This window comes from Podarcis vaucheri, assembly GCF_965113315.1.
Source record: "Podarcis vaucheri genome assembly, chromosome: 7".
In the NCBI taxonomy this organism is placed as follows: domain Eukaryota; kingdom Metazoa; phylum Chordata; class Lepidosauria; order Squamata; family Lacertidae; genus Podarcis; species Podarcis vaucheri.
In genome coordinates this window covers 28,096,464-28,116,132 of record NC_138765.1, presented here as the reverse complement: position 1 = coordinate 28,116,132, position 19,669 = coordinate 28,096,464, and the positions used below count along the sequence as shown (strand labels likewise).

The 19,669-nt window shown below is 47.1% G+C and overlaps 1 protein-coding gene across 3 annotated transcripts in view; it reads left to right on the top strand.

The window, feature by feature from the left end:
• The window catches only part of FGR (FGR proto-oncogene, Src family tyrosine kinase), a 53,588-nt gene that overhangs the window by 27,023 nt on the left and 6,896 nt on the right, over positions 1-19,669 (top strand). For all 3 annotated transcript variants that reach the window (XM_082231701.1, XM_082231699.1, XM_082231700.1), the window contains exons 2-7: positions 8,803-8,863; positions 15,020-15,284; positions 16,453-16,555; positions 17,481-17,579; positions 17,921-18,024; positions 18,617-18,766. In XM_082231701.1, the coding sequence (XP_082087827.1) occupies positions 15,032-15,284; positions 16,453-16,555; positions 17,481-17,579; positions 17,921-18,024; positions 18,617-18,766 (709 nt within the window). In that variant the 5' untranslated portion in view covers positions 8,803-8,863; positions 15,020-15,031. The remainder of the gene's footprint in view (positions 1-8,802; positions 8,864-15,019; positions 15,285-16,452; positions 16,556-17,480; positions 17,580-17,920; positions 18,025-18,616; positions 18,767-19,669) is intronic.

Genomic DNA, 19,669 nt, shown 5'->3' with positions numbered 1-19,669 from the left:
AAATAGTGCAGACTCAGTTTATTAGGAGATTATTCTCCTTACCTACAGGAGTGTCAGTATCTCTTTTACACACTAAAGCTGGGTGGGAAACGTATAATGCCAGAGCGGCTTGCACCCAGTTAAACTACTTGAAAAGGCTCACTTCTTTACCCATTGAGCATCTCCTGGCTATGTGCTCTGTGGAACTGAGGACTAGCCATCTGTGGAATTCAAATGGGCAAAGTATTCTAGACTATTATTGTTTCCAGGAGTTGAACGTGGATAAGCTAGGGGACCGGCTCTTATGGCTAGAATCCAGAAGGGACCTGCAATCGATTTGAACCACCATTTTTTCTCCTTTTGAAAACAGAGCATTTCAGAGCTAGCTATTTGACCAAACTCTTGCCTGCCTCATTAAGAACTGCTTTTATAGAGTTGTGATTTCAAGTGCACACAGACCCTTTATTTGTGGGCAACCCCAGGTAGAATATATCTCCCATTGTATGCTAACTTGTCCATTTTACGCAGATCCAAGGAGGCTCTTTCTAAAACCCCGCTTTGGACAGGAAATCAGCTCTCCCGGACAGAGAGGGTCCAGTGATTGCTGAGTGACAACAGTGCTGTAGTGGCACATAAAGTGGCCCTTTTTTGCTCTGGAGGCAAAAAAAGGTTAGGAAGAAGTAACTGAGTTACTGTATCCCTGGTGGTTTCCCTGTTATTGTCACCTTCCTAATTTATGGTTCCTGTTTTTATTTGCAGTTGTTTGAGTTATATTTTAAGCGGCTTGTGGTTGTATGGATTTGCCATGGCTTTTGGCTAGTACAATGGGGTTTTTTTTTACATTATTAATTGTAGAGATAGATGATGGGGCAGCCCCAACAGGCGACAGAGCTACATCAGTTGCCACCTATTTCATTCTAGACCAGCACACACTAGCAGGAAACAGGCTGTGATATGAAAGTGAAGGCAATACACTTGTTGCTGAGACCACAGTTGGTTATTTCTGTGTCATCAGATTAGACTTTGGCCAGCGTGGTTTCTGCTCTGAAAAGCGCCACGTGGTCTGTGAGGTGGAAACGGAACTTTAGTATGGGTTTATTTACTGCAATTTGAGCTCGCCTTTTTTCTATGTAGCTGAAGGGATCGTGGGGTGGTTCTCTCAAGCTTCCATTTTTATCTTGTGACAGAACAATCCTCTGAGGTAGGCCAGGCTGCCAGATGGTGAATGGCTCAAGGTAATCCAATCAGATTTCATGGCTGGCGGGGCGGGGTGTGTGTGTGTGTGTGAGGCAGCCTCAGTCCTAGCCCAACACACTTAACTGCTGCACCAGATTGGATTCACAGTGTTGGAAAAGTCATGGTTTTCCTCAAGGGTGGGGCTGGCTCACTGCTTCCTGATTGGGGCAGCAGTTACAAAATGGAGAAGTTTGCTCAGCCGATCGTGAGTCAAGGAACTCTGATCGGGAAGGGTAGTCCAGTTCATCTTCCTTTTCCCGCTTTGCCTCAGGTTACACACAGCCAACCGATGCCCTTCAGATGTTGCTGAGCTACAGCTTCCATCATGCCTGATGGGAGTTGGAGCCCAACAACAACAATGGCTTCAAGTTGCAGGAAAGGAGATTCCGACTAAACATCAGGAAGAACCTTCTGGCAGTAAGAGCTGTTTGACAGCGGGATGGACCCCCTCACGAGGTCGTGGATTCTCCTTTTTAAGCAGAGGTTGGATGGCCATCCGTCATGGGTGCTGAGATTCCAGCATTGCAGGGGGTTGGACTAGATGACCCTTGGGGGTCCCTTTCAACTCCACAGTTCTATGATTTTATTAACAGTTTGAGGGAACTGCACTGGCTACCCCTGACGCGGGCTGGTCCAGGAGGAGAAGTGTTCTTCTAAGTGGGGCTATAGCTCGGCACTAAAGAAGGTCCCACACTCCTAGGAAGAGCCTGAGGGACTGGCCCATCTTAGTCCAGCATCCTGTTCTCCCAGTGGCCAACTGGATGCCTGTGGTAAAACCGCAGGCAGGATCTGGGCACAACTCTCCTCTTCTGCAGCATTCAGATGTGTTGCTGCCTCCAGCTGAGGAGTCACTGACAGGCTTATCCCCCACAAATCTGTCTAATCCTCTTTTAAACCCATATAGGTTGGTGGCCATCAATGCCTCTTGTGCAAGTGACCTGTATAATTTGACCCTGTGCAGTATGAAGGACTTTCTTTTATCTGTCCCAAATTTTCCAAGTTCTACTCTTTTGGATGTCCACAAGTTCTAGTGTTTTGACAGAGGGGGGAAAGCTTGTTTCCACTACAGTGGTACCTCGGGTTACAGACGCTTCAGGTTACAGACTCCGCTAACCCAGAAATAGTACCTCGGGTTAAGAACTTTGCTTCAGGATGAGAACAGAAATCATGCATCGGCAGCACAGTGGCAGCAGGAGGCCCCATTAGCTGAAGTGGTGCTTCAGGTTAAGAACAGTTTTAGGTTAAGAGCAGAGCTCCGGAAAGAATTAAGTTCTTAACCCGAGATACGACTGCACTTGCTTTCTCCATGCCATGCATTATTTTATAAACTTCTGCAATGTTGCCTCGTACTCGCTTCTTCTCTAAGCTGAAAAGTCCCAGATGCTGCAGCCTTCCCTCCTAGGAGAGTCACTCCATTCAGCTCCCAGCATCTCCCCCTTCCCATGGTTGTAGCCAATGAACATTTACTCAGAGTAGACCTATTGAAGTCCATGGTCCTGGCCCATTAATTTCAACGTATCTTTTCTGAGTAAACCTTAGTTTAGCACAAGCCCCTGTCAATAGTTTATAAAGATTTGTGATGATCTACAAGAATAACAAACTGCAGAGGAAATGGAAGAGAAGAACAGTAGCTGACATGAGAGCAAAAACTATAAAGGAAGAAAAACAACCACCCTGATGTCCTTTTGGGAGGCAGAAAACACTAGGAGGGAAAGAGATATCTAATAATTAAATTATGGCTCAGATATTGGCAGCCTTGGGGCCTGTGGAATAACTGGAAACCCAGATATTTGTTTTTGATCAGATAAGTAGGAAGAATAAGGAAAAAGACAAGCAAGGGGTGAGAAAGAGGGGGAGGTGGTAAGTAAGAGCAAGCTCTAACTCTCCATATCTCCAGAAAACAAATTTATACATATATTATTTTTAAATAACAGTGCTATTTTTCTAGAAAAAGAGGTGCTGGAACTCACCATGAACCCTTGTTCTCTTCTAATGACAATGGCGCCTGCCTGAGAGCTGCCAAAACTGAGTTCTGGTGAGTTCTGGCTGAAAAAGGCTTGAAAAATAGATACCCCTTTCACTCCTTTTGTAGATGCAACAATGCATCTACACAAGGAGTGAAGTAAGCCAGGCCCAGCCTGACCCTTCTGAGCTACACAGCCTCACTGGCTTGGCTTCGCATCCTCCGTGAGAGATTTTACTTGGGTGGAATGCATTCTTCAACTTAGTGCCTCTCGCTGACCTGGAATTGGAGCAGAGAAGGGGAATGTGAGTCTGTGCAAAAACTAGCCTACTGTAACAGGCCCTCTGGACTCTCCCCAGCCACAGTCCCGCTCCTCTCCTCAGACCACAGCCCTTCCTGGGTCTGCTGCACTGGAATATCTCCTTGAACCCTGATGGTGCATTTTTGCTTGTCTGGATGGAGGACAGACAGGAGTGTTTGTGTGTAGAAACTGGCTTGGTGTACAGTGATAAATTCCCCGCTCTCTCTTTACTCTTTCCACTTTTTCCTCTGGTCCTTCCCACTCCTGGCACGTGGCCCCTGGACTGTTGCCCAGAAGGGAATGGGGGACTCAGTCTGAAAAGGTTTGCCACCCCTGCCTTAGAATAACCAGTTTGCCATCAGAGGCACAGGACGGCATGTCAAACGACAGACAGACATGTCAGTCTCCGCCAGAACCTCTCTTTGTTACTGCTCAGTGAAGGGTTAAAGAGCTGTGGTGGGCTTGGCTGGTCCTGGCTTCCCCAGAGGTCTCTATCTTCCTTCTCACCGCCACCCCCCACCCCTTGCCCTTTGGGCCGCTTTGAAGGGCGCCCAACGCCCTTGAGCCACGCCACGTCCAATTCAGTCCATCCTTCTTTGCTCCCATTGTGTTAAGGCACCCACCATGGAAAACAATTTCACAGACCAGCCGTCAGGAGAGAAAGATCGGGGGTGACAATTGCCTGGCCGGCAAATGGGCCTGGTAGCGAAACAGAGAGCAGAGCAAACTCGGCAGAGGGCCCAGAGCAGGGAGTCTGGCGCTGCTGCTGCTACTGCTGCTGCTTTTGTGGGGGTAGGGATGAAGGGAAGGCACATTGACTTCGCTCCAGCTCTTGGGAGCTAACAGTGTGTGGAATCAGCAGCCCTCAAGATTGCACGGTCACATGTTTGGGAATAGACATGAGAAAACCGGTGAGCAAACAATTTAAGGTGCCTAAATGCAAAATGGGGACGCGGGTGGCACTGTGGGTTAAACCACAGAGCCTAGGACTTGCCGATCAGAAGGTCGGCAGTTCGAATTCCCACGACGGGGTGAGCTCCCGTTGCTTGGTCCCTGCTCCTGCCAACCCAGCAGTTCGAAAGCACGTCAAAGTGCAAGTTGATAAATAGGTACCGCTCCGGCGGGAAGGTAAACAGCGTTTCCGTGCACTGCTCTGGTTCGCCAGAAGCGGCTTAGTCATGCTGGCCACATGACCCGGAAGCTGTACGCCGGCTCCCTCGGCCAATAAAGCGAGATGAGCACTGCAACCCCAGAGTCGGCCACTACTGGACCTAATAGTCAGGGGTCCCTTTACCTTTACCTTTAAATGCAAAATAACTGGGCATAACAAGCCTCTCTGTGAGAAAAGCAACCTAACAGCTGTCTCAGACCCTCCAAGTGCCCCTGTTTTCCAGGGATAGTCCCAGATTTACAGAAGCCGCCCCAGTTTCAGATTTGATCCCAGAATGTCCCTATTTTCATTGGCGAAATCTTGGAGGGTAGGATATCTTAAATAAGAAAAATAACATAAGAACGAGCCTGCTGGATCAGGCCAATGACCCATCTAGTCCAGCATTGTGTTTTCACAGGAGTCAACCAGATGGGGAGCCCGCAAGGAGGCCGTATGTGATTGAATCCCATTTTGAAACAGCAACCATCTGGAAGTGCCTTTCATCTCACCTCTCTGCAAACTTTGCAACCCAATCAGGATGGGGCTCAATAAACAGGCCACCTGGAAATGGCTGAGAATGCGTATGCTGTAGAACAAGCTCCGTTGAAGCTTGTGTGGTCAACTCTTCAGTTTCTTTGCTGGAATCCTGAAGTCCATTGGCTGGAGTCAGGTGCAAAAAGAGGAAGGATAGGGAAAACATACACTTAGAATTAAGAAAGAGCACCAGGGCTGAGCTTGCAATCCTGCCACAGACAAAAATCCACTCCTGGTTTTCCAACCATTTTATTTTATTTTTTGTCATTTCAGCAGCTTAATTTAGGAAGCATTGGGTGGGTGGGGGAGTCATTTTGTTGTTGCAGTTGAACAACTGGGAGTTGCAAAGCCTTGCCAATTTATGGCAAATTGCCCAGAAATGTACTAATAGATCCCAATCCACCTCCTGCCTTGCCCTGCAAGTTCTATGACTCCCCTAGCTAAGTGCAGAGCCACAGGGAAGCAGGATGGAATTGGAAGGAGTGAGGGAGTGTCATGGGCCCCACAATGCTGTCAAGATCAGGGCTAGGCTGGCAAGCCCCAAGGTGGCAACAGCAGCAGCAGGAAGAAGAAGGAACAAAGAGGAGGGGCCTGACTGATGGGAAGTGGGATTTGAAGGCAGTGCTCTGCCACGTGTACCTTGCTTTCAGCCACTTCAGAAAGGAGAACAGGGATGCCAGCTCCTTCCTGCCCCCACTTCCTGGCAAAGTGGAGGGTCTCAGTGGAGGCTGGGGAGGGCAGTAGGCAGTGCAGGGAGGCAGGTAACTCAGAAGGTGGCAGCAACTGCTACTAAGCCTGTACTGTTGCTTCCCTGAGTAAATATCTCTTCCTTACTTACACATAACAGCCTCTCTCTGCATGTGTTGATTGCGAGATGGGAAGTGGGTAACACAGGTAAATGTAAAGGTAAAGGGACCCCTGACCATTAGGTTCAGTTGCGGACGACTCTGGGGTTGCAGCGCTCATCTCGCTTTATTGGCCAAGGGAGCCGGCATACAGCTTCCGGGTCATGTGGCCAGCATGACTAAGCCACTTTTGGCGAACCAGAGCAGCACATGGAAATGCCGTTTATCTTCCTGCCGGAGCAGTGCCTATTTATCTACTTGTACTTTGACGTGCTTTCGAACTGCTAGGTTGGCAGGAGCTGGGACTGAGCAACAGGAGCTCACCCCATTGCGGAGATTCGAACCGCTGACCTTCTGATCGGCAATCCCTAGGCTCTGTGGTTTAACCCACAGCACCACCTGCGTCCTGGGTAACACAGGAAACCCTTGAATAGAGCAATCATAGAAGTTGGAAGGGACCCTGAGGATAATCTAGTCCAACCCTTCAATGCAGGAATATGCAACTGTCCCATACGGGGATTGAACCTGCAACCTTGGCGTTATCAGCACCACCCTCTAACCAACTGAGCCTTCCTGTATCCTAAGAACAGTAAGGAAATATAACAAACAAGTGGCTTGGCCCCCTTAACCCTCCTGGGATTTGAGCACAAGGCTGATTCTTATCCCCACCATATTCCACAGCCAGAGATCGAACCTGGTTACCTCCCAGGACCCAGACGGTCAGGGCAGTATCAAAGAAACACGCGCTGTCTTCTCCTTCCAAGTGTGCCTTGTGACTGATACGGAAGGGGGGGGGCATGTCTTCTTCACTTCCTTCCTCGCTACAATATATCCATTTATTTCCAATTGTCAATGTCAAAAGGGACTAAAATCTATAAAATTCATAGAAAATCAACGTGCCAATTTGCTCAATTTCTCTAGGACTCCATGACACCTCCCCTGTCCTCCATAATCCCTCAAGCAAGGTGTCAAGACCCTAATCCTGTCAAACCACTCTGCCAAGCCTTTCCTCTGGGCAAGGCCAGGTGGCAGACCATGCATACATGGACCATTGTCTTCTCATCAGGTACTCAGGATGTGCTTATCTGCGCATATCTCCAGCTCTGCATATTCCCCCCTCCCTCCTCCGTATGTTAATCCTGTGTGACCCAACCTCTTCTTAATGTATTCATGATGTAATCTGTGTAACCCAACCTCTTCTTAATGTATTCATGATGTAACTGGGATGTATTTTGCACTGTATTCTGGGACATGGAGGGAAATTTCAAAAGTTCATGTCACCCCTTTCTCGCTGTTCAATCTCATCTTGAACCTGTTACGCAATAAACTTGGATCTTCTGCAGTTTGCTCCTGTCTCCGGCTGAGCTCATTTTCTTCCGCAGGGACCCGCGGACTTAGTCCGACGAGCTGGGTGGCGGAGTAGCCTCGCACCCAGATTTTACCGTAACATGCCCAACCCAGATCTGTTCCTGAGCGCTGGGGCACACTCGTTGTTGTTGTGTGTACATTTATACCCTGCCTTTTCCCCTGACAGGGACTCAAGGCGGCTTACAGATAAAAATCAGAACAGCTAAAAACATAGAACAGATTTAGTGGATGCACTGGGGGGGGGAGGGGAGAGAAATGGGAGAGTCCTGCTGCACAAGCAGAAATCCTTGTGGCTCGTGGAACATGTTATCTGCACAAGTTTGGATACAACCTTCAGTATTTTGCAGGAGGGATTCAAGTGAATACCAGAACTTTAGTGTTGTGCCTTCAAAGTGGATTAAAAGACTCTGTTGCCCTAGCACAACAAACATATCTTTTTTTAAAAAAGAGACTTTTTGTAGTTTGGAAAGTGACAGGGAAATGAATTGGAAAGTGTGGAATTAATTTAACAACAGGAAGACTTATAAGCACCCTGCAAGCAATTCAGGATGAATGCAGAACAAATGCTTATTATTAATATTTATTATTATTTACTTATTTAGAGCATTTGTACCCCACTCTAAAAAGGCTCACAGAGTGGCTTACATACAGTCAATTAATCCAAGCTGGTCTCTGCCCACAGGCTCTCAAGTTTAAAAAAAACAAAACATGACACAGAAGGGGAAAGGGATAGGGAGGGAAGTGGGAAATGAAGATCAAACTCAGGCACTAATTCTTAAACATTTGTCCTTATAATGACCAGATTGCAAGGTTCTATGACCTCACAAACAAATCAGAACAAATGCTCCATAAAGGCCAGGTATAATCTACCCTCTGCATAAACTTTGTGCAAGACAATCAAATGCTCAGTAAATGCAATGCAGACTTGCAATGTCCTTTGCAATGTCCATCAGAGGAATGGGACCATCATCTGGGTCACCTGTGTTGTGAGTTTTGACATAAGGACTCCTACCTGTCTGCAAGGACACTGCAGAGCCAGTGTGGTGTAGTGGTTAAGAGCGGTAGTCACGTAATCTGGGAAACCGGGTTCGTGTCTCCGCTCCTCCACATGCAGCTGCTGGGTGACCTTGGGCCAGTCACGCTTCTCTGAAGTCTCTCAGCCCCACTCACCTCACAGAGTGTTTGTTGTGGGGGAGGAAGGGAAAGGAGAATGTTAGCCGCTTTGAGACTCCTGAAGGGGAGTGAAAGGCGGGATATCAAATCCAAACTCTTCTTCTTCTTCTTCTTCTTCTTCTGCAATGGATGGATTCCGGTGTGCTAAGTGCTTGTCCCTTGGAGGGGATATGACAGTGTAGGGCATGAGATTTAGTATCTCTGGGTAGTAACTAAGTCTCTTTCTGTTTGTCTTCCTCCTGTTCTTTCTTAGGCACGTGTTCCCGTCCAGCAGGAGACATGGCACAGCAGCACTGACCTGACGGGACAGCCTGGTAAGTGTGCAGATGGTAGGGGAGAAATTGGAGTCAGTTCACATCCTAAAGGCAAACGTAGCCTAATTTGCAGTTTCCGAAACAATGAAATTTGCACTTTTCTGAATTTCATAATGCAGTTCTCTGGCCAAGAAGTGTGTACCCAAAATGCATATACCAGGGTAAAGTGTCCACTTAAAATGCATTTCTTTATCCTGACATGCTGGGCATTGTAGGGGTTGGACTAGATGACCCTCATGGTCCCTTCCAACTCTACCATTTATGACCGGAGAAAATGGTCTGCACACGTGTGGCTTTGTCATTGGTTTATGTCTACCAGAAACCATAAAATGCCTGTTTTGTGCTGCAATGACGTTATGGAGATCCCATGGGACAAAATTACTTTATTTATTTGTATTTATAATATTTTTTAATATTTTTTACCTGTCCTTTAGCGAAAAACAGGGTCATCACCAGAGGGTGGCTAGCTTGGTTATTTGCTTGGGCTACAAGACCAGTAAAGGGGCCACTGCCCTAACATTTGTACCATTTCCACCTTGCACAGAATACCCAAGAATCTCAGTTGCAGCATAGATGAAATCTCAGTTTGCCTGTCCTGCCTCTCCCAGGCTAGGGGGTCCACTGAGGGCTCCCCAAATCCTGGAGCCAGCCCTGATCTAAATATTCCAGGGTAGAGATGCAAGAAGACATCAATTTCTGTTCTGCCCTGTATTTGTTGCATGGAACTCTGTTTCCATTCCACTGCAGCTCATTTTCCAACAAAAAACTAAGTTACTTGTCTCACTGTGCAAAGGTGAAAGTACTGACTTACATAATTAATTACATAAATTACATTGCCATTATATTATTCCTCCCCGTTCATTTCAGCACAAAGGTCCGACAACGCAAACAGGGGAAGAAAACGCAATCAATTACATATTGTTTGCAGACTGAGAGCAACGAGAGCAAATGCCAATCCTGTTTTGCTGGATTGATTTCTGTTCTAGACATGGGATGAATAAGCAAATACCAGCAATTTCTGCTTCCGTTTTCATCAGAATCCCCCAATCCCTTTTCCGGGGGGGGGGGGTGTCAATCAATGGCACTCCACAATAAATGCAGTTTCAAAACCCACAAATAAGCAACAAGACAGAAGGCTACAAATATATTGTTTTAATGCTGCAATGTGCCCCAGTTATTGGTTGTACGAGAAATATCCCCCAGATAACAGCCGTGGTTCCTCAGTGTGTGTCTGAGAGAAGAAACCCATGGCAATGTTATTGTCTCTGCATGTTTATATATATCTTACCTCCCCCCGACCCAGCGCCAACCATTCCTCACTTGCTTCCCACTGTCCTACTAACCCAGGGCTGTCGGTGGCAGGTGTCTCTAATGTCCCTGTCACTCCGGATTAAGAGATGCTCCCTCCCACCCCACCCCCCTCCTGGGTGCCTTGCCTGCGTTCCTTCACTACTTGCAGATCCAGACTCTGCCTAAGGGCCCGTCTAGATGTAGCTTTGCACTGGCTTTCCTTCCACGAAGATGGGAAGAGCTTGTTTTCTGAAGGTGGCATGGTAGGGGGGGGGGCGGCACATGTGGATTTTGTTTTGCCTTCCCTGGGCAAATTAAAATCCCTCCTCCAGCCCATACAGGGACTGATTTGTTTATTTTATATATTTCAGGGGTGTGTGTATATAGATATCTATCTCTATGTAGAGATCATGTGTTTTCAATCATTAAATGCAAATAACTAAGACTAAATTCATCTGTCCATAAATAAACAAACATTATATGAACGTTAAATACACATAGTAAGTAAGTAAATTTCAGTTTGTTTTTAATATTGTGTTTTCATGTTGTAACCTCACCCAAGACCTTGGGTAATCAATAATAATAATAATAATAATGTGCAAAATCTTTTTTTAAAAAGCATTTTAAAATTTATTTCTGACAACCCAAAAGTACAGTAGCAGGGCATTAGATTGTACCACATACAAAAACAAAAAAGAAATACTCACACAGCAGTCAAAATCAAGACACCCATATTTCCCAAGCTGGCTTAGATGGTGAACGTGGAGCATCTAAGTCCAAAGCAGAGGAAATAAAATTCCCCCAGCTGAGGTGGAATTGTTCTCCATTCCTCTCCATTCCATTCCTCTGGAGACACACAAATGTATGTGTTATTCCTTCCGCAAAAACCGTAAGTTCTTAAACTACAAGGACAAACGTATATTTTTTCAAACTTTTCCATTGCCGGGCTACTGAAATCCCTGCTGCAGCAAAGGTTCTTTAGAGTGACAAGCTCTCATGTTAAATATGCATATTGTGCAAACTCATTCAGCATTATCCAATATAAGTTAACCTGATTGTTTCCTTTAATTTGTAAAACAACCAGGGCTCAAAACAGAATTTCCTTAAGCTAACTATATTTCGTTATCTAACCGGAGTTCCGATATGTTTAAAACTGTATCTCCCCTAATAACCAATGTGGATTTATTGCCTCCGGTACCCTTTTTTTCCAATATATGAACAAGCTCCACTTTTCTACAAATCTCACTGCCAGCCTTCTGTAATCCTTATTATATTGCAAGTTTGGCCATCTGAGCTACATTTAGAATCTTAGTCTCAATTTTCTATTTCTGCATGGTCAGATTTCTTCTATGCTTGACACAGAGCTATTCGGGCTGCTGTAAGAAGGTGCGGCCTCCACTGATTTATATACTGCTTAATATTCACAATTTCTAAGCGGTGTGAGATACAGTGGTACCTTGGTTTACAACCATAATCCGTTCCGGGGGTCCATTTGTAAACCAAAACAGGTTGTAACTCAAGGCGCACTTTTGCCAATGGGGCCTCCAAAAAAACACACAAAACATTGTTTGTAATCCCCCCCAAATGGGTTGTAATCCAAAAAAAGTTTGCAAATCGGGACACGCACTTCTGGGTTTGACGTGTTTGTAATCCAAAACGTATGCAGACCAGACTGTTTGCAAACCAAGGTACCACTGCAAAATGTTCTGGGTTTTTAAATAAAAAAATGCATAGAATAAGAACAATTAAAAATCATCCTAGAAACAGAAATCTACATTAAAATGCTGTCAATTTCAAAGTCAGGGTACAGGGACAGTTACAGTTGATTTGGAGGTCTTACGCAAGAAACTTGTTTCCCCAAAAGATTGGAATTTCTGCAGTAGGGAAAATGATGGAGAAATGTACTAGAAAGTATGAGATAACACTTGCTTTTCATGCAATGCATGGGCGTAGCCAGGATTTTTGTTAGGCGGGGGCAGGCCTTTTGTTGCAGGGGGCAGAACCTCAGTTAGCAATGTATTTTTATTGATTGGGGGGCAAGCTTAGCTACGCCTGTGATGCAATACCATCTAACCTCCCTGCAATCTGTTCAGAATTAATGCTAATTAACCAGCCATTCTTACCAACCTGCACACAGATCGGAATGAATAAACTCAATAAACTGGTCAGTGGGCTTAGAGCAGCATAACTTTGGCACCTTATTTCGTGGAACATTGAACCAGGATATGGTTTCCTTGCTTTTGTTCTGAACATCTTCTTCCATCTTCTGTGTGCGCACCCTCCCTCTCCCTCTCTCTCTCTCTCTCACTGTATCTGTACTCCAGATGGCTGAGAGAGATCAGAAGGCGCTCAGTTTTATGTCTCCCGGATTGCAGGGAATATCACCCAGCTGGCAAGATGTTCTGCTTCCTCTGTGCTGTGCACCTCCTCCAAAAATGCAGGCCGTAGTTCTTCTCTCCAATATGTTAACACAGTCAATGAAGCCGCCCTGAAATTCCGGCATCCAAAGCAATTGCTTAGTTTGTCACTGGAAATCAATTCCGGAAAATCGGATGCAACGCAGCTTGCTGATAGGGGTTTTCATAGGGTTTAGACAGATAAAGTAAGAGACGTCCAGATTCCTAGACAATACCTGTACCCCTTTATGTCTGTGCTGACTTCTCTCTATCCTCCTCACACTTTCTCCGGGCCTTGAACACTTAGCCCAGCATCCTGCTCTCGCCAGTGGGAAGTCCCTAAGCAGGGCCAGAGCCCAAGTGCCTTCTCCCCTCCTGGAATTTCCATAAACTGAATTTCAGAGGTGACCATAGAATCATAGAATCATAGAGTTGGAAGAGACCACAAGGGCCATCGAGTCCAACCCCCTGCCAAGCAGGAAACACCATCAGAGCACTCCTGACATATGGTTGTCAAGCCTCTGCTTAAAGACCTCCAAAGTAGGAGACTCCACCACACTCCTTGGCAGCAAATTCCACTGTCGAACAGCTCTTACTGTCAGGAAGTTCTTCCTAATGTTTAGGTGGAATCTTCTTTCTTGTAGTTTGGATCCATTGCTCCGTGTCCGCTTCTCTGGAGCAGCAGAAAACAACCTTCCTCCCTCCTCTATTCAAAGAGATTGCTCATTGTCTGGCGTGGAGGTGCCTTGAGGCACCAAATATCTTTTTTTAACACCCAGGCCCCAAAATAACCCCACAAACACGTCTGGCAGTCCTAATGTGAATACCATTTGCTTGGAACCACAGTAGGGGGTGGGGCTCCTGTGCTTGAATCCTGCTTATGGGTTTTCCACAAGCATCTGGTTGGTCACTGGCCTGATCCAGCAGGCTCTTTCTTAGGTTCTTAATGGGCCAACTCTAGCATTAGTCCTACTGAGAGTAGACCGCTGAAAATGACTGAGAGGTCCCTTAATTTCAGGGGGGGTCTACGCTGAGTAAAACTTAGCTGGCTACAACCCAATAACTCCAGTTCCAACGGGGCCATTCTGAACTGTTCCATGTTTCTCCATGAACTCCTGGCCCTATAGAGCCTACCATGTCTCTTCCCTTCGGCTGATGTCCCAGACATGTTGCCATGCAACCGGCATGTGGCAGAAAGGAAGAATTGTGGTTGGGGGAGGAGGGGGAGAGAATCACTGCTTGACGGTCCTTGAGAAAAATGAAGCCAGCAAGCTATCTTTCTTCCTCCGCTGCCTCCAGCTTCAAGTTATGTTGCACCATCTCCATACCCACCCACCCACCTGTACGGCATTGTATGTCTTGCACAGACGGATCTCGAGAGCCTTTCCTGATGGGCGATGGAGTAAAGTTGCAACCCTTTATGAGCATGTCATCTCCTCATGGCTCATAGTCAGGGGTCCTTACAGACCTTCCTGGGTGTTAAGATCAGCACAGGAGGCTTTTCTTGGTAGTTCCTCCATCCTCAGAGGCTCAGGAGGGTGGCAGCCCAGGAGAGGACAGCTCCTATGTTGTGGAACTCCATTCCAAAAGAGGTGCATCAGGCACCTCCATTATGTACAGAACTTTCACATTCTCTCTCTCTCTCTCTCTCTCTCTCTCTCTCTCTCTCTCTCACACACACACACACACACACACAAACACATTACCTTCCATATTCTCTTGACCATATTTTGTTTTAAATAGATTTTAAAAGTGTATTTCAAGTTGCTGAAACACACCCACAGGGAGTATAGCTCAGTCTGGAGACCATGCGATTTAATTTCGAGCCCTACGTTGGGCGAAAGATTGGACTAGATGACATTCATGTTCCTGTCCCACTCTACCATTTTTTGGTTCTATAACCTTATGGTGAAAGTTAGGTAAGAAATAAATAATAATGATGATGATGATGATGATGATGATGATGATAAATCACCCTCCACCTGAGGATTACAGGGCAGTTGACAATATAAAAACATAAAAACACATAACATAGTAACAAACAAAACATTAATCCCCCACCACACACAATTTAAAAGGCCACAGATTGTTTAATCAGCCAAAGGCCTTGGAGAAGAGGAATGCTTTTGCCTGGTGCCTAAATAAATAAATAAATAAAATGTGGAGGGGGGCAGTTGCTCCTTTCCTCACATTTCAGATCACATGCTGTTATTATTCTTCACTATGCACTGTTTGGTTGGAGAATGAAACCGCAAAACTCGGAGAAGTGTGAGTTTTGAAGGCTAGCTGTGTTTTGGTTTGCATTCTGGTTTGAAAAGTGTAAATGAGGTAGTTTCTCCTTTAAATGCAAACAAAACCAACCCATCCCTACTCCTATACCCTGAAATGTCCCTGCAGCCCTCAGTGTTTCATCCAGTCCTAATTTCTCTTCTCTCCCTCCTCTCTCTCTGTCTCTCTGATTCCATTTCAGGTGCTGCCAGCGATGGGTTGTGTGCAATGCAAAAGGAAGAGGCCCAATAAAAACCCCAGCAATGGCGGCGACGGGATGACAAACCTTCAGCCCAGCTCCTGCTACGATCCTGACCCCACCCCACAGAACCCCACCAACACGTTCACGCGCATCCCCGACTACAACAACTTCCAGGCAGGGACCTCGGGGCCTTCCACTCCAGCCTTCATGGGGGGGTCCAGCCTGTATCCCAGCTCCCTCCCCATGTCCGGAGCCGGGATTGCAGGTCAGTCTCTCAGGGAAGGCTGCAGTAGAGGACTCAGGTGTGGTGGGCAGGCCTCAAATACTTGCTTTGGTTGGGCCAGCCCTTTGGGGCAGGGCTAAGTCATGGGTGGGGAACCCAATTCAGCCCTAGGGCCACATTTCCTTCTCACCAAACCTTTGGGGGCCACATGCCAGTGGTGGGAGGAGCCAGAGGTTAACATGGGTGGAGCAATGGAAGCCATTTTTACCTTTGTACAGGAAGATGGTTGCTAGGTTGCAAGGTACACAAACACAAAAACACACAGTCCCCTCTATCCTCCAATCAGGCAATCAAGCAGCATGATCACAGAATCATAGAGTTGGAAGGGACCCTGTGGGTCATCTAGTCCAACCCCCTGCAATGCAGGAATCTCAGCTAAAGCATCCATGACAGATGGCCATCCAACCTTTGCTTTGAAGCCTCCATTGAAGGAGAGTCCACCACCTCCTGAGGGTAACCGTCCTACTCTCAAACAGCTCTTATTGTCAGAAAGTTCTTCCTGAAACTCCCTTCTTGCAACTTGAAGCCACTGGTTCATTTCCTGCCCTCCAGAGCAGGAGAAAACTAGCTTGCTCCATCCTCCATGTGACAGCCCTACAGATCTTCGAAGGTGGCTATATCTCCTCTTTTCCAGGGTAAACATTCCCAGCTCCCTTAACTGTTTCTCATAAGGCTTGGTTTCCAGGCCCTTGATCATCTTGGTCGCCCTCCTTTGCACATGTTCCAGCTTGTCAACATCCTTCTTAAATTGTGGCGCCCAGAACTGGACACAGGATTTGGAGCTCAGGGACACACGCCAGTCAGACAAAAGCACTCAAGTGGAGTAGAAAGCAGGGCCAGTGAGGAGTGTGGCATAGGGAGAGAGCAGTAGTGGCTGGAGAGAGTCCTGAGAGCCAGGGAGAGCTGCTGGGGGGACACTATGACACACATTTGATCCTCGCATCTGAGCTGTTTTCAAATGCTTACAAAGTTATTTCTGGACAAGCTGTTGGATGCAGCCCAGGTGGCGTTGGCATTTCCTGTGGACCGATTGTAATTCAGGAAATACCATGCTCATACGTAACATACCTGGGGATTTCTCCTGAGCTGGAGCTGCCTCTGCAGCTTTTGCTAGGTCCTCTCACTGCCTTTCTGCTGCTGCCCCCTGCAGGTGGAGGAGTGACCCTGTTTGTTGCCTTGTACGATTATGAAGCCAGGACAGAGGATGACCTCACGTTCAAGAAAGGAGAGAAATTCCACATAATTAACAACATGTGAGTATTGGCTTATGGTGTGGCTTAAAGGAGGAGTACAGAACGTTTGGTGCTCTAGAGTTGGCTCAGCTACAACCCTCACCAGTCCTGGCCCCTGGCCATGCTCACTGGGGCCAATGAGAGCCAGTCCATGTATTCTTATTAATTTATATGCCACTTCCATGTTGTGAACCACCCTGTGCTCTTTGGATGAAGGGCGGTCTACATATTTAATAAATAATAATGATAAAATAAGTGGCTTCTAAGTGGTTTACAGCTATACAATCAGCTATAAAATCCACACCTAATTAAAAGACGCTGTGGGTTAAACCACAGAGCCTAGGACTTGCCGATCAGAAGGTCGGCAGTTCAAATCCCCACGACCGGGTGAGCTCCCATTGTTCGGTCCCAGCTCCTGCCAATCTAGCAGCTCAAAAGCACGTCAAAGTGCAAGTAGATAAATAGGTACCACTCCAGCGGGAAGGTAAACAGTGTTTCTGTGTGCTGCTCTGGTTCGCCAGAAGCGGCTTAGTCATGCTGGCCACATGACCCGGAAGCCGTACGCCGGCTCCCTCAGCCAGGAAAGCGAGATGAGCGCCGCAACCCCAGAGTCGTCTGCTACTGGACCTAACTGTCAGGGGTCCCTTTACCTTTACCTAATAAAAACACACACAAAACCAATTCATCCTTAATTAAAATATACAATAGAACAAACCAGGTGAAAAGAATAGTGTTTAAAACAGATTAAAAGAAAAGGAAAAAAGATCAGACATTGGGAATTGAACCTGAGACCTTCTGAATGCAAAAGCCTGGGTTCTACCACTAAGCTATTCCTCCACCCGGGTGAGCTTTATAGAGCTGTAGAGTTGGACGGGAGCACAAGAGTCATTAGTTCCAACCCTTCCTCATGGTTCACTGGTTTCGTTTCTCTCTCCTGTTTCTCCAGGGAGGGTGACTGGTGGGAGGCGAGGTCTCTCAACACAGGAGCGACGGGCTACATCCCTAGCAATTATGTGGCACCCGTGGACTCCATCCAGGCAGAAGAGTAAGTATGGCAGCACCTGGTGTGTGTGTGTGTGTGTGTGTGTGTGTGTGCCGGGGATAGGAAAGGGGAGAGGTACTCAAAGGAGGTGATTCTTTGCTTTTAGTCAGGTAAGGAACCTTTTTGGCCAGGCGGGCGAGATCACTTATCTCCCCGCATCCCCAGGGGGTCAAACTTGAGCGACAGGAGTGGGGAAGAGGGGTCTGTTCCCCCACAGGAAGCACGCTGGTGAAGCAGCACCCAGAAGGATTGGACCTCGCTCTTCTTTACAGAAGCTGGTGACTTGGCCCAGGTCCTCTTCCCCTCTGTCTCCAAGCATTCACTTCTAAATCTTCTTTTTCCAGATGGTACTTTGGGAAAATTGGCCGCAAGGATGCCGAGAGGCAGCTTCTGTGCCATGGCAACCCCCGGGGAACTTTCCTCATCCGCGAGAGTGAGACCACCAAAGGTAGCACCTTTCTCCCAAGGGTAATCTAGTCCAAACCACTGTGATGCAGGAATCTCAACTAGAACATACATGACAGGTGGCCGTCCAACCTCTGCTTAAAAACGCCAGCTATTCTCCCTGTAAACAGATCAGGATGACAGCTCATTAAACAGGTCATCTGTGCTTTGAGCACGCTAGGTGTGCAAACAGAAGGGTCCTAAAAGACCCCAGGGAGGACACAGAAATCAAAGTAACTTATGGAAGAAAAAGGTTCATCTCCCAAAGAGGTGGGACATGCAATCTCTTTTGACTTGGCCTCATGGAGTACAGCACCACCTGCTGCCTTGCTGTGCAATTATGTCTTGATCATTTTTTAATTTTTTTATTATAATTATTTCCCACCTTTTCCTCCAAGGAACTCAATATGGCATACATAGTTCAAAGCTGAGGGGCGGGGCCTCAGAGAAGGGGCGGAACCTTGGCTAGGGACCTGGCTTCTCCATCCCTGGCTTTTGATAGGTTATTCCACAACTGTGCACCAATCAGTGTCTAAGGAATGTTTTCCATTTTGTCCCTCGGGACCCACCTCTGCCTCCTGGTCTCCTCCTCCCAGGTGCCTACTCACTATCCATCCGGGACTGGGATGAAGTGAAGGGTGACCACGTCAAGCATTATAAGATCCGGAAGCTGGACAACGGCGGCTATTACATCACCACCCGGGCCCAGTTTGAGACGGTGCAGCAGCTGGTCCAGCATTATATAGGTAGGATGTTGTGGGGAGGGATCAGCAAGAGAGCGGCAAAGCAGACAGGGACTCTGGACCCTCCTCCTCCAGCCCTTCAAGGATTTGGGTGGCTGGAATGTTTCATTTCACAAAGGTCGCCTCCACACCGTACATTGAAAGCACTCCTTTATACCTCTTTAAGAGCAATGGAGGATCCTGGGAACTGTAGTTCGCCAAGAGTGCTGGGAGAAGTAGGTCTGTGAGGTCAGCACCCTGAGCACACTTCAATTCCCAGGGTTCTCTGGGGGAAGAAGCCACTGCTATAAAACTATATATAAGAGAGGGCTTTAAATGTATTGCGTGGAGGTGAGCAAAATTAGTGCCGGAGCTCAACTCTGCCTGGAAGTGGTTTCCTGAAATCCAGTGGTGGATGACATCCATTGGCACTGGTGGGACGGAAGGCAGGGAGCCCAACAGTAGGGGGCACCAGAGCCAGTCTAGTTTTGTCCCTACCCTCCTCCCTGCTGAGTTCTACAGGGGGCACCATTGAGTCTAAGGAGGAAGAAGCTGATAGGCAGTGCTATGCCCTGGACTGGAAGGGTGACAGGATGGGGGTCAGCTGAGGTTGGTGGGGCAAAGACCCATATGCCCTAATGGAGCCTCCACCGCTGGAATCCTTCATCCCTAAGCCTAGGACTTGGAAGATTGTTCTTCCTCTTTGCTCCGGTCAAATCCTCAGCATCTCCTGGTAGTGCTGAGAAACTCTGGGAAACTGCTGCCTGTTGGGTGTAGGTTATGGGGATTGGGAATTGCTACTGGCAAATCCAGTGAGTGTAACAGTTTTGCTACTGCTTCAGTTTCTGTGTAGTAAAAGGGCATTTCCCCCTTGGCGACCAACTTGTTCTGCACTGGCTATCTTACTGTTCTTTATCTCTTCTTCCC